General features: G+C 38.1%; 2 protein-coding genes and 1 non-coding gene across 3 annotated transcripts in view; 2 read left to right on the forward strand and 1 right to left on the reverse strand.

Annotated features, from left to right (window-relative positions):
* Nucleotides 1–594: 594 nt before the first annotated feature.
* Trnap-ugg lies at nucleotides 595–666 on the forward strand. Its single transcript has one exon. It is a non-coding gene; the product is annotated as a tRNA-Pro (tRNA).
* A 10,850-nt stretch (nucleotides 667–11,516) lies between these two features.
* LOC110462059 (protein Ycf2-like) lies at nucleotides 11,517–13,072 on the reverse strand. Its single transcript, XM_021515843.1, has 2 exons — nucleotides 13,006–13,072; nucleotides 11,517–12,631 (listed from the first exon to the last, which is right to left on the reverse strand). The coding sequence occupies exons 1-2, from the start codon at nucleotides 13,070–13,072 to the stop codon at nucleotides 11,517–11,519; spliced, it is 1,182 nt and encodes a 393-aa protein (XP_021371518.1).
* Nucleotides 13,073–21,881: 8,809 nt separating this feature from the next.
* Nucleotides 21,882–24,705, forward strand: part of LOC110462057 (neuroendocrine convertase 2-like) — a 42,721-nt gene continuing 39,897 nt past the window's right edge. Inside the window, exon 1 of the mRNA XM_021515837.1 lies at nucleotides 21,882–22,272. Coding sequence (XP_021371512.1) covers nucleotides 22,078–22,272 — 195 coding nt within the window. The 5' untranslated portion in view covers nucleotides 21,882–22,077. The remainder of the gene's footprint in view (nucleotides 22,273–24,705) is intronic.

Consider the following 24,705-nt stretch of genomic DNA (forward strand, 5'->3'; position numbering starts at 1 on the left):
GCTTATGTTGAATCCCTAAATTTCTTTGTACAAAATGATTGACTGATATCGATATCAATATATTGCACTATGTTCGTTCCGGTATTGTATTCTTAAATTCCGAAATGATTGCATCATTTTGTGTTATTACCTGTAGAATGCGATTGGTTTAAATGTGTTGTTGTTATGTAGAGTATAGGTTAATTGTATAACTATTTATCTGTAGGCGGTCTATATTTAACCCAGGGCTGTAAGTAAAATATATCTATACACACGTGACCTAAGGCTGTAAAAATGCCACGTATACATACACGTGTTTTAGTAAGGTTGTTACAATACAAAATAACAACATTCAAACTCAATACTTTTCTTTATTTTTCTGTCTTGATTTCATTATCCTTATAAACATGCCGATTTTATTTGTTTAAAGTTGGTTTTACTATGATTTTTATATAACCATGATATTATGTTGATGATCCATTGTTTTATAACATACACGTTTTAGTCTCAATCTTAAAGTTTAATTTACGTTATTAATTTTTCTCAAATTATTTTCGTTTTTGCTGAGCTGGTTTGTTTCATCTAATGAAAAGCATACATCTCTTTTTAACATGTGGCTTGTTGGTCTAGGGGTATGATTCTCGCTTTGGGTGCGAGAGGTCCCGGGTTCAAATCCCGGACAAGCCCATAAATTTTTCAACATTTTATAATTGTACCAAACAATCGTTCATTAATCCTGTAAATAATACTTTTATGTAAATAATTATATTATTATGCAACAGATATTGAAAATGAATAATAAACACAAAACCCCATTACACACATCACGAAACGTAATGTAACTTTACATAATTATTCTTAATCTAAATTATATATTTAAAGTGGATTTTGTCCTCAAACTTAATATCGAATAGTTATTTAAAGTATTAATTATGTGTACATACTGAGTGTTATGTTAATCAATAATAGTACTAATATTGTCTACAAGATAACCTTTAGTATGACCGATCTACATATATATATGTAATTATGTAAATACGTAATACAGGTACAATGTATATTACGATTATATATACCAACATGATGATATAATCTCTCACGTGACTCGTACATCAATATAACCGCTCCTTTTGATGGCAGATCAACAAAGTGTAACAAAAATCTCCATATTTGTCTTCTTTGTTGTTCATAAATCAAGATATCACAATAAAAATACAGAAATACACGAATACACAGACTTATGACAACATGTAAATCAAATATATATAAACACGTGTACGAAAAACAATTGAATCAAATATACTTAAAAGGAAAGGATTTTTCACAACAATATAATATCGATATTCACTAATCACCTACAGATTAAGAAATCCTATTCATTAACATCAAAAAATAAAGATTAGAAAACTTGATTCATCACCTTGTTGGTATGAATTGTACGTGTACCAACCTCCTACTCATATCCCAACTGGACTGGAACTTGTACATGTATCAGGAGACAGCAAGGACTGTCTAATGTCAGCCTTTCGGTCCGGAATACTTTGTATGTCTATGTTGTGATCTAGGTCTGGAACTTGAATAAGGAGACAGCAAGGACTTTCTAATGTCAGCCTTTCGGTCCGGAATACGTTGTGATCTAGAACTGGAACTTGTATCAGGAGACAGCAAGGACTTTCTAATGTCAGCCTTTCGGTCCGGAATACTTTGTATGTCTATGTTGTGACCTAACTATTGTACTGAATTGCTGTAACAGGAAATCACTGTGTTGATGGCCATCGTCCTCCAAATACTTCCTGATTGAATCTGAGTTGTCGTTCTTATACCTAGCATTATATCTTAAACATAAGATAGTCAAATGGTTTGACATCTAAAGGAAAGATAATGACGGAGACGGTTAGGGAAGAATCAATACTGTTAGACAGTATGAAACAATGGTGAAGGGAATTTGGCTTTGACAGTTGCCAGCATGAAATAAAGCGGGTTAGAATATGAACTCAAGAGGAGTATGACACAAAGCTGATATTATTCCAAGTAGTGCCATGTATCTGACATTGACATACTTGTTGACTTTCACGGGTTTGACCGGAGACATCATGGCGGTTGTTATATTTGAGGGCTTAAATTCTTAATCTCCTGGAAGACCTGGTGTCAAAGAATATCGAAACTAACATCAACCCCAAAGGTCATATACTTATCACGACGTATTGCCATACATACCAATACTGTTGAGAGTATGAGAGGGACGTGATACCACAGCATGACCACACAGGAACACTGTCAGGACTTAATGTTGCTTAGGAGAAGCATGAACCAAGGGGGCATCACATGCAAAGTAGACAGAGGCCTACAAAAAAATAGAGGCGAACCCAGGCATTCAGGAAGGGAAAGAGATTAAAGCGCTACCAAGTGGCTAATAGTTCCAGGAAAGTATGAAAGTATGTAGATCATGAAAGATTGAAGACATACAAAAAAACACCTTTGATCATGGTAACACTGACGTCCATTGTAGGTATAAACAATGCAATATGATGACTTTGACATCTTCTGTGGCTGATTTTGATCAGTTGACAAAATTCAAAATGTAACATATTTATCCAGAAAATGCCTGACGTTTAAAATGTATTTTGGTGGAATATTAACTGTGACGTATACACACAAGTAGGAGAGGTTATTACATGTTGTTACGTCATTTGTTTGTGTGAGTAACGTCATCAATTTTTGAGAAAACGACGTAATTTTCTCACACAAACCAATGACGTAATAATCAATACCTGCTCACAAGAGAAGATAACTCTGCAATACGCAAAGACGGAATACATTCCTTTTGATATTATTGTGCCAGGTTTGGAAAAATATACCATATGTTGGAGACATGATTAAAGTTTAGCATGAAGAATGGTTTGTACGATGAGGATGTTTAACATTTTTTACAGTTACTTTTTTTACAGTTACTATTTTTACAGTTACTATTTTTACAGTTACTATTTTTTACAGTTACTATTTTTACAGTTACTATTTTTACAGTTACTATTTTTACAGTTACTATTTTTTACAGTTACTATTTTTACAGTTACTATTTTTACAGTTACTATTTTTACAGTTACTATTTTTTACAGTTACTATTTTTACAGTTACTATTTTTACAGTTACTATTTTTACAGTTACTATTTTTTACAGTTACTATTTTTACAGTTACTATTTTTACAGTTACTATTTTTACAGTTACTATTTTTGACCATGATGTTACTAGAATATTTAAAAGAAAATTTCAAACGAACATGTTTGATCGATTCCTAAATATGTTTTAGTGCGTTAGTGTTGAGGGTTGGAGACCAGGAACTAAATAATGTATCTTTATCTCAGATTAATCATGTAAATGTAAGGTCCAAGTTGTTAGATTTACATATCATCTGCTCATGGTTTTGTCAAAGCCGACGGCCCATCGTGTCTCAATAGAGACAATGCTCACTCCATCACCTGCAGATAGATGTTTTCCTGGTCTGTGCGATATGGGACCTGCTCATGAGAGAAATGTATGTAAACCTGTTTTTCGTTAAGAAATAGATTTCTATATTGAATAACATGTTGTAACAAATTGTTTGTCACAAAAGCCTCAGTAAAATTCTTGATCAATTTTAGTAGAATGGCTGTAACCTCAATTCACACATATTATATATACTGGTCTATCGCCTTCTACACTACTAATACATCTCCTTTATTTAAGTGCACTGTGTTCGATATCGTCTAGTTGTCCTACGCCATGCTGTCTGTGGTGGCTGACTACTTCGATATCGCCTAGTTGTCCTACGACATGTTGTCTGTGGTGGCTGACTAGTTTGATATCGTCTAGTTGTCCTACGCCATGCTGTCTGTGGTGGCTGACTAGTTTGATATCGTCTAGTTGTCCTACGACATGTTGTCTGTGGTGGCTGACTAGTTCGATATCGCCTAGTTGTCCTACGCCATGCTGTCTGTGGTGGCTGACTAGTTTGATATCGTCTAGTTGTCCTACGCCATGCTGTCTGTGGTGGCTGACTACTTCGATATCGTCTAGTTGTCCTACGACATGTTGTCTGTGGTGGCTGACTAGTTTGATATCGTCTAGTTGTCCTACGCCATGCTGTCTGTGGTGGCTGACTAGTTTGATATCGTCTAGTTGTCCTACGACATGTTGTCTGTGGTGGCTGACTACTTCGATATCGTCTAGTTGTCCTACGTTATGCTGTCTGTGGTGGCTGACTACTTCGATATCGTCTAGTTGTCTTACGCCATGCTGTCTGTGGTGGCTGACTAGTTCGATATCGTCTAGGTGTCCTACGCCGTGCTGTCTGTGGTGGCTGACTAGTTCGATATGGTCTAGTTGTCCTACGCCGTGCTGTCTGTGAGGGCTGACTAGTTCGATATCGTCTAGTTGTCCTACGCCATGCTGTATGTGGTGACTGACTAGTTCGATATCGTCTAGTTGTCCTACGCAATGCTGTCTGTGGTGGCTGACTCGTTCGATATCGCCTAGTTGTCCTACGCCATGCTGTCTGTGGTGGCTGACTAGTTCGATATCGTCTAGCTGTCCTACGCCGTGCTGTCTGTGGGGGCTGACTAGTTCGATATCGTCTAGTTGTATACGCCATGCTGTCTGTGTTGGCTGACTAGTTCGATATCGTCTAGTTGTCCTACGCCATGCTGTCTGTGGGGGCTGACTAGTTCGATATCGCCTAGTTGTATACGCCATGCTGTCTGTGTTGGCTGACTAGTTCGATATCGTCTCGTTGTCCTACGTCATGGTGTCTGTGGTGGCTGACTAGGTCCATATCGTCTAGTTGTCCTACGCCATGCTGTCTGTGGTGACTGACTTTGTCGATATCGTCTAGTTGTCCTATGCAATGCTGTCTGTGGTGGCTGACTAGTTCGATATCGTCTAGTTGTCCTACGTCATGCTGTCTGTGGTGGCTGACTAGTTCGATATCGTCTAGTTGTCCTACGCCATGCTGTCTGTGGTGGATGACTTGTTTTCCTGTTTGTACTTTACGGTAGCTGATGTGTTACCTTTTGTGTGATGTTTAGCAAGAGAATCATTACAAATACAAAGTAAGGAGGCATATATATGTGTATATATATAAACTAGTAATTCGATACGGAAAGCCAAACAACGCCAACATGTACTGCTTTATGTAGCCATTGTCCATTTAGGAACTGAATGTTACAAGAATTAAACATATGTCTGAAGTGTACCTCAGCATATTTAAAAATACACCAAATGGGAAAGGTATCTATGTATTCCATGGTTTTTTTCTCGAAAAAAACCCAGTGACAGAAGAAATCCAACAAACAAAGTTTCGACTAATCTTAGGGATTTGTAATTGACATGCACAGTAAACCACCATGCAACAAAAAAGACAAAATAATTGTAATTAAAAATATCTTGAAACATTTAGGTCGATGCAGATTACTTAACAATGTAAGTATTCAAGGCACCATGTGGCCATGTTATTGAGGACTCATCATTGGTACATGTACCAATAAATAATAATAATAATAATTATAATAATTCGAGGTTCTTATATACCGCTTTATCACAACCTAGGTCGTAAGTCCTCTCAAAGCGCTTCACAAATTATTATCCGTGGCTATAAGGCCTTTGCAACCAGCCAATACCTTTCTCAACTCTCTGGGGAGCATACAGCCGGTGCTGCCATTTCGGCGCTCACATCTAGCATTCTACAATTCTAGCACTACACAACGTACTCATTTACAACTGAGTAGACAGGAACATGCGGAGTAAAGTATCTTGCTCAAAGGTACAACACAGTGCCGTGCCGTGACTCGAACACGCAACCCTTCTGTCACGAAACCAGCGTCCTACCACTAGACTAACGCGCCTCCTAATACAGTAAAGCAAACAACGAATATTCCACTATTCAACATTGAACCTGTATTCAAATACAGCAACATATCCATGTTGACCTTAGTAAGTATTTGATGAAGTGTGATGGTATTGAGACGCAGGACGACAGTATAGTAACAATAATGCTATCGGTTGCAGTTAGAAGGTTGAATAGTCTTCGCTGAATGTTGTTGCTCCATGCTTGTTTGAATGGTAACGTAGGTTACCTTCTCCATTATCAACATCCATGGCCTCACCTGTACCCACAGCACACCAATACATGTTGTCACTACTTCGTCCACGTCACAACTATGACGTCCTCCCATCTTTTCACTGTATTGGAACATGTAATGGAAGCACGTCAAAGGTCAGGCAGGTGTTAGCGATGTCTGCCTGTGAGCAGCGATCCTCCCGAGACAAGCATCCACTAAATGGTTTTATCTGAAATGTCCGGAATTACGACAAATCAGCGTGGGAGTTCTGTTGTATGCAGAAAACTCAATAACATTTGACAGAGCAATCAGCTCGGATAATGATGTGGGTCTATGTGGTGCTGACTATGACGACGTCACACAGATCGATACGGATTATAGCCAGAAGGCTATGCACAAGCATTACACTACCCTCTTACTTCTCAATGTCCAGCAGGTCACATTACCCATCAGTATTCCCTCTCAGTCACTCGTAAACCGCCATATCACAGCTCCATCTACATACGTCTCGATCCGTCTAATCTGGCCAGTCAAAGCGCCGTATACATACATCACAATCCCACAAAACCCGGCCAGTCAAAGCGCAATCTAAGTATCTAACGTACGTATCATAACGTACTGGATTTAAAAGCCCGTTAACCTTCAGCAGATACCCTAACAGTAAAAATGTTCTTAATCTTATTACTGTTATAAATGTTATTTGGCTTTCAGCTAAGATGAAAAGTTCATGTCTTGATTTCAGAAACCAGAGGGTAAAAAGGATTTTTTAAAGGATTTTGACGGGGTGTGAAAATGATAGTTTCTTCCCATTCTAACTGATAAATGGCTAGGTTTACCAATGATAATTGTAGAACAGAATCATATATATAAAATAATATATTCTGTTGCAATCTACACTCTAAATAACAGTCTAAAAGACTTATTTTGCGTTTCCGTTCTGCTACTCGTCCTTGCTAAAAAAACGGATGTGATGTCACTCCGAAATTAATTATCTTTTTATAGAAAAATTAAAAACAAATACATATCCCTGAAATTCAACAACGATCGACAATCTTTGTCAAAAAAACACAAATGTTCCATATCTGTGATTTCGAATATAAAATATGATGAGAAATCTGCCTAATTTTAGCAACACACTAGCTTGTAAAGCTATAGGAACGGCAACACACTAGCTTGTAAAGCTATAGGAACGGCAACACACTAGCTTGTAAAGCTATAGGAACGTCAACACACTAACTGGTAAAGCTTTTGGAACGGCAACACACTAGCTTGTTAAGGTATAGGAAATGCAACACATTAGATTTTAAAGCTATAGGAACGGCAACACACTAGCTTGTAAAGCTATAGAAACGGCAACACACTAGCTTGTAAAGCTATAGGAACGTCAACACACTAGCTTGTAAAGCTATAGGAACGGCAACACACTATCTTGTAAAGCTATAGGAACGGCAACACACTATCTTGTAAAGCTAAAGGAACGTCAACACACTAGCTTGTAAAGCTAAAGGAACGGCAACACACTATCCTGTAAAGCTAAAGGAACGGCAAACGATGGACATCATCAGTATTGATACCAACAATACTGAGAATAAATATTGAAATGTTTCTGAAAAATATACTGTACGAAAGCCATAATTTTTCTCTTTAATGCACTGACACGCCTACACAAGCTGGTAACATGGTTAAACTCCGATGAACCAGAATACCGGACACATCAATGTGGTAAGGTGCCCATTTGTGGAATTGAACAGTGCTGATAGCTTGTCCCCCGCTGTTTATATTACCTGTGTTCCTTACAGGACGTAACCACACGATCTGCTGATGGAGATCACATCATTAAACACGGCACATGATGCCATCGATTTTTCTGGTTCCGATGAAATGAGGAAATTAACGGAAATGACATCATCAGGAATAATTTCCCGCTTATTTCATTGCTACAGTGTATATCCGGTTATTTACGTTTTTTAATTACTCTTCGATATATTTAGAGCAAGTATTTTAAATTGGCGTCCATTAGAGTATTGATCCGACATTCGCTCCAAATGGACACCCAAAGTGTTATATAAAGGCAAAAGTAATCAGCAATATCAACATGAGGTAATTAAGGGTTACAAAATAGATATTGTACATTTTTAATAAATAAAAAAAGGAGTGCAACATCTTTCTGACCAACAGACATCCTCATGAAATAGTGTCATGAGAAAGAAAGACAGAATTCTGCGTAGAAAATGTAAGGTTAAGTTAATCATTTATTTGTTGTTAGATTAAGTGACGTTAATTGATTGCATAAACTGACAGTAAGTAAGGTCTTAATTAGATTTTGGAACACACAAACAGTTTGGAATTGCTGAATGTTGTGACAACCAGTAAACCGGAGACGGATATATATAGTTCAATTTCTACGGAGACTAAGTCAGAATTTCGTCTCCTTGAAGAACCTTAAATTTCCGTTTTAGGAAGATTATGACATCTTTGATGACTTTCATCAGCCTCAAAATGTCGAGACAGTAATGGTTAGGTGAGTACCTCATTAAATTCAAGCGTAATTGACGAATTTTTCTGCTAAATTCGATATTCTACATTCTTCACACACAGTTCAACGAATAGATGACATTGTCGTTATCTTCAAGGTGATCTTGATGCTTAAGTATTAAAAACTCGTCAGTGAAAGAAACATTTTATTGTGAGCTCAAGTAGCGTCGCAAAAAGAGTTCTGTTCTTCCAGCTGAATGACTCGAGTGACTGGGCGGAGTAAACAGTAGTAGGGTGGTCGGAAGGTCAATGGATAGCGCAATGGACTTTCACCAAGACGACCGGATTTCGATTCCCCGACCAGACGTGAAAGGTATAGGATCACCTGTTCGTTCACGTGGGTTTTCTCCAGTTACTCCGGTTTCCGTCTACATTAAGACTCTCTACGGGTTTCCGTCCGGTCGAACAGCAGTGATTTACAGTGCCCGCAGGTTCTCGAAATAAATGGAAAGACATTATTTCAGCATGTTGGCTGAGCTTCCTTTATCGATTATGGCCTGATGTTATATTTTGTTCTTGCTTGTGATACTAGTTATCAGGCCCTAGGATCATAAAACAACATTGAACTTAGGTTTTTGCTTAGCCAATCAGATATAACGTTCCTTTATGACGTTATTTGTGATTGGCTAAGTAAAAACTTAATACAATTTTAGACTTAAGACTGTTTCATGATCCTGGGGCCCGGAGTACTCTTTCTGTCATAGACCCCTGTTGATGTGGTCCGACAGAAGTAGTATGTCCCTTAACCTGCGTCTGAGTACTGTGAGGTAAACAATAGTCCATTAACCTGCGTCTGACTACTGTGAAGTTAACAATAGTCCCTTAACCTGCGTCTGAGTACTGTGTAGAAGTAGAATGTCCCTTATACTGCGTCTGACTACTATGTAGAAGTAGTGTGTCCCTCAACCTGCGTCTGAGTACTGTGTAGAAGTAATGTGTATCTTAACCTGCGTCTGACTACTGTATAGAAGTAGTGTGTCCCTTAACCTGCGTCTGAGTACTGTGTAGAAGTAGTGTGTCCCTTAACCTGCGTCTGAGTACTTTGTAGAAGTAGTTTGTCCCTCAACCTGCGTCTGACTACTGTGGAGAAGTTGTGTGTCTCTCAACCTGCGTCTGAGTACTGTGTAGAAGTAGTGTGTCCCTTAACCTGCGTCTGACTACTGTTTAGAAGTAGTGTGTCCCTTATCCTGCGTCTGACTACTGTGTAGAAGTAGTGTGTCCCTTAACCTGCGTCTGAGTACTATGTAGAAGTAGTATGTTCCTTAACCTGCGTCTGACTCCTGTTTAGAAGTAGTGTGTCCCTCAACCTGCGTCTGACTACTGTGTAGAAGAAGTTTGTCCCTTAACTTGCGTCTGAGTTCTGTGTAGAAGTAGTATTTCCCTTAACCTGCGTCTGACTACTGAGTAGAAGTAGTGTGTCCCTCAACCTGCGTCTGACTACTGAGTAGAAGTAGTGTGTCCCTTACCCTGCGTCTGAGTACTGTGTAGAAGTAGTATGTCCCTTAACCTGCGTCTGAGCACTGTGCAGAAGTAGTATGTCCCTTAACCTGCGTCTGAGTACTGTGTAGAAGTAGTATGTCCCTTAACCTGCGTCTGACCACTGTGACGTAAACAATATTTCAGAGGAAAACGAAGAAAGCCTTTTATAGGAGGTGAAGGATCATTTCTACGAAGGATCAAAATAACGACATGGTGAAGTTGCCAAATTCCTGTTTGGTTTCAAGTAAACGAAAAAGAGACTTCACATCAGCCGACCTGAAAACTCCTTCCATTATAATTCAGTCATTAATGCAAACTTCTTGTCTACGTATCAAAGCCCTCCACGGAAATTGTGCGGTGTTCCTTAGGCCTCTCGCTTTAATGTCTGGCGCGATCATGATTGCTCCGAAAACACACTCCTTCACGGCATGGTCATCGACAACAATGATGCCCGTCATTGTCACTGTTGTTTTGTTATTTCATTTAGGTATAATAGAATATGTACTTGTCCTTTTAATAGGGAAACATTATTCCTTGTTCCCCTCATTTAATCACGATTCAATCACGCAATGCTCTCGTAAACAAGATCAATCATAGAAAACAGAGAATCGTGTTTCCCTACCACAAAGAAAATACATGTTAATTATAAAAACACAAAATAAAACTATAACACCAGTCAATACTCAAACTATAACACCAGTCAATACTCTAACTATAACACCAGTCAATACTCTCACTATAACACCAGACAATTATGCATGTATTAAACCAGTCAATACTCTAACTATAACACCAGTCAATACTCTAACTATAAAACGAGTCAATGGAAAGTTGTCGTTGAACAGTGATTGAGCTAATCACCTATTGAACAACTGGACCAATGATTATATAACACTGTACATTTACGTGATGCAAATCTATGAGCAGTTTTTACGTACCACAGACTCGTTTGCAAATGTGTCGGATCGAGTTTTGAGCTTTCATTTAAACCATTCAAGGTTGGCCTATTTGTCCTAATTCTTGACCCATTTGTCCATGTCTTCTACCATATGCTATCCGCTGGACACCTTTGACAGCTGATTCTATTGTCCGTGGGCTTCAGTGATTTTGACCCATTTTTTCGATCAGTTGGACAAATTTGTCCCTTTGTCTGTTCCTTTGACCTATTTGTCTGTTCCTTTGACCCATTTGTCTGTTCCTTTGACCCATTTGTCTGTTCCTTTGACCCATTTGTCTGTTCATTTGACCCATTTATCTGTTCCTTTGACCCACTTGTCTGTTCCTTTGACCCATTTATCTGTTCCTTTCACCTATATTTCCCTTTCGTTCACCGATTTAGTCATATGTTTATAATTCCATATCGAACCGAAGATGTTGCGTGAGTAATTTATTACTTTGCCAACTCTGTTCTGTTGAGGAGCTGAACAGATTTAACCCTTTGACCCATTTATCTGTTCCTTTGACCCATTTATCTGTTCCATTGACCCATTTATCTGTTCCTTTGACCCATTTGTCTGTTCCTTTGACCCATTTGTCTGTTCCTTTGACCCATTTGTCTGTTCCTTTGACCCATTTGTCTGTTCCTTTGACCCATTTGTCTGTTCCTTTGACCCATTTGTCTGTTCCTTTGACCCATTTGTCTGTTCCTTTGACCCATTTGTCTGTTCCTTTGACCCATTTGTCTGTTCCTTTGACCCATTTGTCTGTTCCTTTGACCCATTTGTCTGTTCCTTTGACCCATTTGTCTGTTCCTTTGACCCATTTGTCTGTTCCTTTGACCCATTTGTCTGTTCCTTTGACCCATTTGTCTGTTCCTTTGACCCATTTGTCTGTTCCTTTGACCCATTTATCTGTTCCTTTGACCCATTTGTCTGTTCCTTTGACCCATTTGTCTGTTCCTTTGACCCATTTGTCTGTTCCTTTGACCCATTTGTCTGTTCCTTTGACCCATTTGTCTGTTCCTTTGACCCATTTGTCTGTTCCTTTGACCCATTTGTCTGTTCCTTTGACCCATTTGTCTGTTCCTTTGACCCATTTGTCTGTTCCTTTGACCCATTTGTCTGTTCCTTTGACCCATTTGTCTGTTCCTTTGACCCATTTGTCTGTTCCTTTGACCCATTTGTCTGTTCCTTTGACCCATTTGTCTGTTCCTTTGACCCATTTGTCTGTTCCTTTGACCCATTTGTCTGTTCCTTTGACCCATTTGTCTGTTCCTTTGACCCATTTGTCTGTTCCTTTGACCCATTTGTCTGTTCCTTTGACCCATTTGTCTGTTCCTTTGACCCATTTGTCTGTTCCTTTGACCCATTTGTCTGTTCCTTTGACCCATTTGTCTGTTCCTTTGACCCATTTATCTGTTCCTTTGACCCATTTGTCTGTTCCTTTGACCCATTTATCTGTTCCTTTGACCCATTTGTCTGTTCCTTTGACCCATTTGTCTGTTCCTTTGACCCATTTGACTGTTCCTTTGACCCATTTATCTGTTCCTTTGACCCACTTGTCTGTTCCTTTGACCCATTTATCTGTTCCTTTAACCTATATTTCCCTTTCGTTCACCGATTTAGTCATATGTTTATAATTCCATATCAAACCGAAGATGTTGCGTGAGTAATTTATTACTTTGCCAACTCTGTTCTGTTGAGGAGCTGAAAAGATTTAATGAAGTGACATATGATTTCCGTCCGTTTTTTTCAAATCTGACATGTTCAAAATCTTCACAGTCGTCACAGCATAAAACATTGGATCCCATTAGACTCACAACTGAGTATAATGTTAGCTTTTGTTTTAAATTAAAACTAATGGGTTTCAATTGGTGTGAAAATGCCATTTTCAAAATGACTTCACGCAACAATGATATTACCGTACTACTGTGGAAATGGGCTATTTAATCAACTAACGCCCTTAAGATTGGCCAGTTACCGAAAGCGTCTCTCTCGTAATGATAGTGAAGTAGCAGATAATGGAATGACTTGTAGCCGATGTCCATTGTGGTCAGTTTGATCTCTTGGGAAGACCGCAGCTATACAAGCCACAGAAAACAAGATACTTGTAAACATATGAATCACGCACTCGACCACAGCAAGATTCTATTCGCAAGTTACACGTTTTCTTTACTTTGAATTCATAGAAAACATTGCAAGATGAAAGAAGTATATATTCATTATAATAAAAAAATCTAATGAGATATTTTGTTAAGTAACATTGATGTAGGTTTTATGAGAGTACACATACAAAAAGGCATCGAATGAGGGTTGAACATGTACTACAATGTACAAAACAGTTCAGTATGTTAAAGCATAGACCTAAATTAACGGGACCGCCGACTCCATGACGTCACACTCTATAATCAACCAAGGAGCTTCCCGATGTTCGCAGCGCCCCCACCGGGTGGTATAGGAAGCAACTTCCGGTTTGCTCCAGGGGTAAAACAATGGGTGGCAAACACTGTTGTGTGGTCGGTTGTACCAACTCCAGTAAGAAAACAGGACAGGGTATTAATTACTTTGGCTTTCCCAAAGATGCGGAATGGCGGTCAACATTGATAGCAGCCGTAAATCGGTGTGATTCGGGGTTTAACCCTGACAGCATGCACATTTGTTCGGCCCATTTTGAGCCAAGTTGCCTTCTATTACATGATTGAAAAAGTCTAGGTTTAATATCAAAATATGATTTGTTTAATTGTTGATGAATAACTTAGGATTATAAAAATAAAATACAATGATTGTTTTTTTCTTTTAATATTGTATAAATTTACAATATTTAAATAATGTCACTGAATAAGAACCTTTTAGCAATACTGACTGTATACGGGGAAACTTTCGCTCGGCAGTAAACAAGCACTCACAAAAGTGATGATACAATCCTTTTTTTTTTTGCCCAGTGTTAAAGAGATATGGCGGGTTGCTATGCCTATTTCCCCAAAGCTATATTACGCTAGTGTGCGCATCCAACCGTGCACTGTTATGACGCGTCCTCACGTATTTTTTATACAGGTAGCAATATCGGAACCCGTGTCTAAGAATAGATAATTGTAAACAGACCACATATTTGGTATTTCGGCATTATTTGTTGGTGTTTAAGCACTTGATATAATTACTATTGCCAGTTGGAGGGTAAAACAACTCATAAATTTCTTCAAAAATAGTCTTACCTACAAAGCGTGGCTGTACTGTACACGTGTACAGGGATTTGTTGACATGCTTCGATAAAAACAAAACTGATAAATCAATAGGTATGTTATTAAAATGAAAACAAAATTTTCCATCGATTTAAAAAGACCATTATTGCCTTATTAAGAAAAATGATCACATGCCTAAATATTTAAAAAAAAAAAATAACTGAAGGAGGTTTCGAACCTGCACCGTTTATTTTCTAGTCGCAAGTAATCTGCGTTACACATTCGGCTACATAGAACATATAGATATTGGCAATTACAAACTTATTTAACCCTAAAGTCTAAAGTATACATGGGACGTGTCCAAGAAGGTTAGTATATTTATATTGCTGTCCAGGACCCGGGGCGGAAACCAGAGAGTAAGTCAACAAGCATCATCATCACGGCATGTGTACTTGTCAGCTTGTACATGTGGGTGCAGCTCACTGCATAGCATAGTATACATACAAGGAACATTGATTACAAATATATTGTGGACAAGTATTGACATACAAAATAGGCGAATGTTCTCACAAGACGTTATCACCAGAACGGCACCTGACCGGTGAAGTGAAAGTGAAACCACAGACTAAAAACTGAAAAAATCCGACTCGGCTGCTTCGTGAACATTATGTTATTGACCACGAATAATGCTTTAGGTATTGCTTTTTTTCTATTTCAGGTGTGGGAATATAATATTAGAATAACACACATACCTCAAACAGTTCGTTTAATTCATGTTGTATGAAATCGATGCTTAACAAAATTTCTATCGACAGCACTCGAGTGTTTACCAATGGCGAATAGACGGTACGAGTTATCGGCCTTGATATTGTATGACACTGGTGAGGGCACTGCGAAATCGGTAACATATTTTCCCGCCACTGGGAGTCGGCGGTCCCTTTACTTTAGGTCTCTGGTTAAAGCGTAAAATATCTGTCTCGCGGATGCTTATAATATAATATACATGAATGTAATATAATATAATAGTACTGGACGCAGGCATATGCCTATATATCCAGATCAGGTGTATCGTCAGACTCTAAGCTGACACCCCGACAGTTAATAAGTTCATTATTATCAATTTCATGGTTATAATAGCATTCTGGTTTTCTAAGTGCTTATCCAGTCAGGCTTCAAACGTTTTTAGTGTTGGTGATGTGACGACGTGGTTTGGCAGTGAGTTCCAATGGTTGGGACACGGTTGATTGTCTGTTTATATGGTCCTATGGCAGCCTTGACACTACTCTTTCTTTAAAGGCATACTTTCTTAAGTTTAATTTACACATTATGATTAATATTTTGTTAGGAAGAGTCTATTGATTCAGAATAAGTGCCTGTCTTACAGTCCAAATATGTTTGAAATATACATATTTATATGTATAAAAAGAAAACATCTTAACAACACTTTAGCGCATCATCTCACCAAGCAATTTTTTCAGACTAGAAGTGATGACGTCATTACAACATTTGATATAGCGCCCTATCTAGCCAGAATAAGCCTCTCCAAAGCGCTTTACAGTGCACAGATATCCAATTTATAAAATAATACATTGATCAATACAATTCTGACGAATTTACAGGAGCTGCCTTTTCATGCCCTTACTACATTGTACTAGTCATATGCCACCTGGCTAATATCTCCCTATGTTTGTATGCCTGCATGTGTACTGGAGTTGTAATGGTATGTGAACAAAACATGAATTTCAGCTTTCGCCTCGATTAAGAAAATATTTTATTTCTCTTTCTAAACAACATTGACTCTAGTCAATATATCAGAGGAATTGATTAGAAGGAAGATTAACCTATATTAGTATTTGGGATTTTGTGACATGGTTGTAAAAACTTTCTTTTTTCACTAAATAGTCACTTTAAATCACTGACACCTATCTTTTTCGTTGTCACCTTTTTATATTATAAATGTGTATTTGTGTCATTGTGGTAATACATGTGGGTGTGCCTACCATAGTGGTTATACATATGTGTGCGCATGCCATTGTGGTACTACATGTGTGTGCGCGTGTCATTTCCAATTGGCATTCATATCGCCTATGAATCACTACAAATAGATCAATGCTGTTCCTTCCATTTTATACTCGTATTTACACTTAGATTCGTGGGAACGAATACGTGATACGATATACACCTTCGACCAAACACAACTAAATGATAAGTAATATCCCACAGACATTTTATTGCGATGTGTTAGGAATTTCTCAAATCGAAATTTTCGGATAATAAATCAAAATGATATCGATGAATATATGTTTTCTGTTGTTCAATAAATAGTTCATAAAATTGCTCATTTGTGAAATATAGTAACCCTAAATTCTAATTATCTTATTTTCAAAAAAAATCAGACTTCGAGATACGGTTTGTTAGAGATTACAGAAAACGAAAATATCTGTCAACAGAGTTATCAGTTTATCAAAATATATATATCATCACCCTTGATTGTCTGTTACATTAAATGCACTTCGCTGACTCCTAAGCGCTTTGGTATTTGTTAAATGCTTTAATCCTTAAATAAAACTAGAACAAATAAATGTGGCAACCCACACACGATACTAAATTTTACTGTTTGTCTAAAAAAGTATAGATAAGTTATATTTAAACGCCTTTGCAGAATAAATTGCGAAACAATTGCTACATGTTTCTTCTTCTGTTTGATGTCAAAATTAGGAAAATATCTACATAGATATAGAAATTGGAAATACAGAAGTCTTATTGCTTCTTATATGGTATTAAAGCCAAAAGAGTTCCACGGCCAATAGTGTCTTAATATGTCGTAGTAAGAAGAGTTTATTATATAGGTAAAACTCGTATAAGATAGCGTAAACAAAAACAGAATACAAGACCAATACTGGTTAAGAAAAAGTATAGGATAATGGTTCCTTATTGATGGTATATCGCTCTGATTAATGGCTCCTGAACTTCCGGTCTGGCCACTGCTGGGTGGTCTTCAGAAGTCACGTATTGATTTGGAGGTCTATTGAACTCGCTGATGTGGCGGCATAGTTATTGCTAAACCCTGAGAACCGCAAACATTGTTTGTGACGACCCCCTCGAGAGGATCGGGTTATCACTGAAGTTAATTTGGTCATAAAAACAATTATATCCAAATGTAGCAATTTTGAAACAACGTCACTAAATTCGACACACAGCAAGAATACAGTCAGAGACCACAACAGGAGGCGGTCGTCTACCGTTAGTACGATCAAGGATAAGGCGGACACAACCATTGGAGGCGGTCGTCTACCGTTAGTACGGTAAAGGATAAGGCGGAGACACAATTGGAGGAGGTCGTCTACCGTTAGTAAGATCAAGGATAAGGCGGAGACAACACTTGGAGGCGGTCGTCTACCGTTAGTACGGTAAAGGATAAGGCGGAGACAACAATTGGAGGCGGTCGTCTACCGTTAGTACGATCAAGGATAAGGCGGACACAACAATTGGAGGAGGTCGTCTACCGTCAGTACGATCAAGGATAAGGAAGAGACAACAATTGGAGGCGGTCGTCTACCGTCAGTACGATCAAGGATAAGGCGGAGACAACAATTGGAGTCTGTGGTCTACCGTCAGTACGATCAAGGATAAGGCGGAACACAATTGGAGGAGGTCGTCTACCGTTAGTACGATCAAGGATAAGGCGGAAACAACAATTGGAGGAGGTTGTCTACCGTTAGTACGGTCAAGGATAAGGCGGAGACAACAATTGGAGGCGGTCGTCTACCGTTAGTACGGTCAAGGATAAGGAAGAGACAACAATTGGAGGCGATCGTCTACCGTCAGTACGATCAAGGAAAATTGGAGCGACTGCTGATAGTTTTAGAATATCGTCCAACAACATAGTCATATATATATGTAACAAATCTTTATTTAAGCGACATAAGCCAACAAAATAAAATCATGATAACAATAGCACTAAGCAATGGCTAAATAGTTATTTTTATATATTTTGAGCCTCTGAAAACAATATTTATGCTATATACTTCTGACGTTAATGCAAAGGTAGCAGTAAACAATTTCCAGAGGTGCTTTCTAGTAACATTCGGATTAAAAGAACTTGTTTGTGAGGGAAAAACTCAAATGTTTGCTGTGTTTCGATTCTTGTTATCTGGTAAAATGTTATGGACGTTGGGCAGGGTAAAATACTATTTCTGGTGATGACCAGTAGATGACAGATGATGTCAGAATAAAATACTATTTCTGTTGATGACTGGTAGAAGACAGATGATGTCATGGTAAAATACTATTTCTGGCGATGACTGGTAGATGACAGATGATGTCAGGGTAAAATACTATTTCTGGCGATGACCAGTAGATAACAGATGATATCAGGGTTAACTACTGTTTCTGGAGTGAAGTGGTATATGTAGATTACAGATGATGAAATGAAAAAAGTCTCTTCCTGACGATATCCAAGTAGATGACTGACGATGAAATGTAAAAGACTGTTCTTGGGAATGACCGGTATATCAAACATGTACACTTCATGATACCATTGGCGCTGCCGATGAATTATGCAAGACTACACGGATTTAAGTGTGTACTTATCCCAAGTAAAGACACAAAAATGTAAAAAAGACTGTTTGAATATTGAGAAAATATGTGTGAAACGTCAGTCAAAAAATAATAAGACATTTCAAAATCAACTGTGAAAGTGCGTTAGAATGGTGCTAATGATATCCGGCAATGAAGGTGTTGGAGCCAGGATGAATAAATATTCACCAATATAACGTAAACTTGAACCTCCAGAGAATGACTAAAAAACCTCAGCGTTTGAATTTAATTCCATGTTTCCATTATGTTTAACTCGGTGCTCGTGTGTCAAGGAGCAATCGGTTGATATAATTTGTGGTAATCGTGCTACGCCATAATGGGTCTTCCATCATCACCTTTAAAAAAAGGTACATGTAGTTCACTTCTCAAGGGACAAGCATTCCGGTGCCTGGCACAGCGTCAACGCCTACGCTGAGCTGAGTACGACTTACACAGAAGCAAAAAGTACATGGTAAATTACTAGAGAATCCCTGAATATATTTAAACGTGTAATATTAGAGGCCCATGGTTTTATACTTTGTACAACACAAGAGCGTATCAGGTCCGGCCAGATCTAACACATTATCCAACACTATAGAGATTCGATATTTACGCCTTGTACACTACTAGAGAGTTCAATGTCTGCCGAGATCCTCACACAATCTGCATCATCAGAGAGTCCCGGTCAACTTTATCACACAATCTGCATCATCAGAGAGTCCCGGTCATCTTTATCACACAATCTGCATCATCAGAGAGTCCCGGTCATCTTTCACCTTGTACAACACTAGAGAGTTCAATGTCTGCGATATCCCCACAATCTATGCATTACCTTTTACAATCTTCAGCACCAACCTTAGCCACTGTATCATAGATACCAAACAATCCATACCTGCTGTAATCTACATATAACCTATACCCGTGCAGCTCTACCTTCTAAAACCTACAACCCAGCCTTAGCTACAAAAACCGTCAGCAAACACCTGAGCTACTGTACAAAAGATACATATTTATAAAGATGTTTATATTCATATTCTGTCAAAACCATTTTCCTGAGATAATGTCATTGGCCAAAGCTGTCGGTTGTCCTCCAGTCCCTATTGTCTGCAAAAGGAGTCAATGATATATCATGAAAAGTTCTTAAAACACAACCAATACGTGTTCAAAATGTGTACGAGTTGTCCACAAATCGTTGTGAATTTCTTTCCTTCTTCGGTTTCCGTATCTTTCCGGTGTTCACCTAGGCGGACCTCAAGTCAACTTCCCGCCTCTCTAATATATGATTCGTCGCAGTTTTTGCATCCGATTTTGTATATGCATTCTGCGACGTTTTATATGAGGTGTTTTATCCTTAGGGTGTACTAGGATATTACGAAGCATCTTGTGGGGCGTCATGGCTGTACCTATGCCATAACCGCGATAAATCCTCTGGATAGTTTCGGATAAACCAAAGGTCAAGTGGTCATCCCGTATAAACGGGATGACCAATTGACATTTGGTTTTGTTCTTATTATTGATTGACCTATTGTTGTTCTTCCCCTTTCTTTGACAAAATTGTGTACCCGTTTCAGGGCCCAATCCGGATATGCACATGTTTTCACAACTCGTACACATTTAACACTTTGTGTACTTACGCTTCACTGGTCATTAGTCTGATAAAGGTGACAGAGTACATACCGTACTACTCATCGAAACGTCACATAGAAACAATTATTGGTTGTGCTACAAGAATCTTTTCATAATCCATACTTACCAACCTTAAGAAAATGTTTAGAAAGAGTCAATACTATATTATCTTTAAATGGTATCCGGAACATCAGTAGTAACGTCTTATAGGATCAGGCTATCACCGGTACTTCAAACTGAAGAAGGAACCAAAGTAATATTAATCGCCTGCCGTATTTATACACGTTATCAACTATGTGGGTGTATACATGTACGTATGACATATTTATCCACGATAACAAATCAGTGGGTGTATACATGTACATTTTCAATTGGACTGCTCACCGCCACAGTATATTATACAAGGGAGTGCATGGTTCAAGGTTTCCTGGTTTCCTCAATGCTGGTAACTTTGTCCTGGGGAAACAAAAGCATAAAGAAAGACGGAGAAATGGAATATGAACTATAGACCATAGAAGTGAAAAGCGTTCAACACATTGTATTCATTTAATAATCAAAACGATTAGACAATCGAAATTGCGTACATTAATCTTATATAAAGGAACATATAGCATAATCGAATGTGAATTTAGACTGGAAAATGTTAACCGATGGAATTTTCAATATTTACATCAACAACAGTTTTTTAGTTTTAAGATACAGTTCAAAAAAGTACATTTCATCTTTATAGAGACATAGATACAAGTTATAGTGTCGCTACAATTAACTCAACACTACAAACCAGGTATCTACGTCACACACAGGTTTGTGACGAGATTGACCAGTTGATGAAAATAACAACAGGCCTAAACAGGTCAATACTTCCAATGACCTTCATCTATAATTAATATATAATCTAAATGACAGACCGTTATAGAAGACCAGTGACACTACATTCCTATGGGTTTTAATGATCACTTAATGTCGGACTGAAAAGTGCTGAAATTTATATCAATCAATGTCCTTGTTTTGTATTGACATATGGTCTTCTTACGATTTCTCTCTTCTCCTCAAAGACCATGTAATTGATTTGGGTAACACTATTGCAAGTTATTTAATGGAAGTAAATAAAAAATATGGACTCAACAATACCATTTTCGAAAGATGATGATTTATAATTTGATATGCCGCATTTTACCATATCATCAGTTCTGTAAATATTACATTACATTTACTTGAGCCCTGCCAGCACAATGGAGGCTGCCGTATCGGGAGAGAACATGGATCAATACCCCACCATGTACGCACGAGCAATCAATATCGTCATCTCGCTACTCCATGGAAACAGGAAGAAGGGCTACTGATCCGAGAAGCTACATTATTCAATGAGTTTGAACGCAACAGTAGCTACAAAGGAAAGCCCACTACGGGCATACATTGGCTCGCAAGGACGTGACGTACACACGACCACGTGATACCATCCACCATAACTATTCCATAATGAGGCCCTCATTAGAGAAACAGTGGTGACAGAGGGAGAGGGTTGTCATTCTGTGTGGCATTCTTTTGGTAGATTTAAGAGATTTGTAAATACTGTTAGGTATAGAAAGTGAAATACGGTAACATAACAGACGACAGCGATTTAGTAGAGAAGAGGAAGTCAGGAATTTTTAAGGCAGGCTAAGCTTGAAATGCCAAATCTAGGATCATGGTTTGGTAGGATATTGTTGTTTTCGGCTGGCCTGTTCGTGTGTTTGCTCTCTCCAACTTCATGTAGCAAAGAGGACGTGACTACGAATCACTGGCTTGTGGAATTTCGCGACGATGTGGGACCGGAAGACGCCATGATGGTGGCAAAAAGGACTGGATTCACCTTCGTAGCACCGGTGAGTCTTTCTTTGAAACATATAAAGTCGGCCAAGTGAAATAGTGTCCACAACCGAAAATGTGGGCTTTTGACTAACAAGCCGTATGTTAGTATTGTTATGACATCTCGCTTCCTAAAAACGGTATTTGAAATATGCTCAAACTTGTTATGTACGGTAATTTCCCTCAAGGCATAACCATCCTCTGATTTCGGGGCATTCATAGTTCGATGACTTTGGCATAGAACGCAACATAGGATTTAACCAATGTTTGTTTCATGAACACCAATAAAATCAATTCAATATGTATACAAAATCCGTTTAGTTTCATTCAACGAATGTAGTTTCCTCGTTTGATCTGAAATAAAAAAAAAAAATTATACCTTCATGTTCTTTTCCGTTTTAGTTTCATGTAAAAGCTCCCAATAACCAACCACTGGTTAACACCTTTCCTATCTTAAATATGTTTGAAACGTTTGAAATATATTCGTTACGTAATAGAAACATTTATTCAGCATCGACCTGAGATTCCGGCACCAAACCAGTTTCTTACTTCACTGCTTATTCAATAGAATTGTACCAGCTACACCACCACTATATATATATATTCTATTATAAAAATACCACACCCTAAACTTATTACGTATTGTTTTTTCACGTCTCGCTTTATTACTCTGAAAACTTGACGAGATTAAATGGATGGATCAATAAATCAATAATTCGATATGTCTGTTGGCCATTAAATCTAGATCTAATTGGACTGATTCGAACCAACCTGCTACTGTTGGCCCTGCTATTGAGAAGAAATCAATATATTATAGATACTACCGATATAGTCGGTACGATTCAATGATACATCCTGCGGATAATTAGTTGTTCAATTTCCCTTTCACCACGAGCAACCACCACTGTGAGCATTGGTTTCTGGTCGGTTGAAACAGTAATTAATTGGACACGCTGGCCTGGGCGATTATTGGTGAGCGTTATGACTTGGACCACCTGTCCACTACTGGTCACGTGGATCGTTCACGTGGACTACACCTAATCTATATACATGTGACAAATAGTCATAAAGGCAAGTCGATGGACCCCGTGATAAACAGTTGGACTTGCAGGTAGATGAACCTCGTAATAAATAGCAAGATTTGAAACTGTATACACATGGCCGGGAAAAGATCGAGGAAAAATATTAGTCACGTAATGAAGAAAAAAAAATGGATTTCAACATTTCAAATAATCACTTTAAAGATGACGTGGTTAATGTATTCTTACTCAAAGTTGATTTGTTTTGGCATATTTTCACAATGTTTTAAGTGATACGGTATGATATATTTCCCATAGATACGGAAACGTACACTGTACACTCAACAACTATTTCAACTAGAAAATAGTCATTGTTAATGAAACCATGTTATTATTGAATTCGAGATGTTTGTTAAATTTATATAATTCGAAATTTGTATAAACAACGCAGACACGAAGTTTTTTTTAAGTGACTGCTTCCGGGAATTTCATTTTAAAATGACGCGATAGGATAGGACCGTTGGTCAAATAATGAAGTGTTAAATTTGTAAAAGGGCACTATTTACTAAAAGTAATATTTACAGGTATATCTTACGTTAAATGAGACAAGAATAAAGGAAAATAGTCTTCTAGTTTATCTCCTGTACAATCATACAACAATGGAGTTTAAAACTTACATATTAAAAGACCAGCAAGGACATTTCGTAACAGGTGTAGGCAATGTCCGTTTTATCTGTGCGTAATGTACGCTTAAAATCTCCCGATTACGGTGATGTATAACACAATCGTTATTTACAGGATGAGCAAGAAACATTCGTACTCGTAGAAATGCACTTACTGTTTTTCCAAAAACACCCTCGTCATAAAAAGGAACAAGAACGTTAATGTTGGTTTACGTTCTAGTTACTCGAGCAAAGCTGTTCCTACGGGCTATCATTTAGCTATACAACCGACCTCTCCCAATATGTAGCACTTTGTCTTATTCATTTATATGATAAGTTTACTCTATCCCGGCCTTTCACGAAAATGCAAACCACAAAAACAAGCAGGTCTATGTAGGTGCTCGATTGTCGGGACGGAAGTAGAGAAAGACAGCAATACCAGAATGATATTTACATATACTCAGCCTTTTTGTGGTCAGAAATGAGGTTTATAAATCATTGTTGACATCTGGTGGTGTTTACGTGCATTTTCCAAGTTTTGAGTCTCGATTCCTTTGAAAATTGAAGTTAATTTGTAGCCCACCATATGTTGATAACCAAATAGTCAATTGAGCGTCACTATGGTGACGGACTTATTAGGTTTCTTATCGGAGAATAATAACCGTAGGAATCCCCGTGGAAATTAACACTCGCTCTGATCCTTACTCAACTCAGTCGTGTCACCTGATAATATACATTAGGTGTATATCGGAGATCTTTGCTTCAGCCG

Source organism: Mizuhopecten yessoensis, unplaced genomic scaffold, assembly GCF_002113885.1.
Source record: "Mizuhopecten yessoensis strain PY_sf001 unplaced genomic scaffold, ASM211388v2 scaffold10743, whole genome shotgun sequence".
In the NCBI taxonomy this organism is placed as follows: domain Eukaryota; kingdom Metazoa; phylum Mollusca; class Bivalvia; order Pectinida; family Pectinidae; genus Mizuhopecten; species Mizuhopecten yessoensis.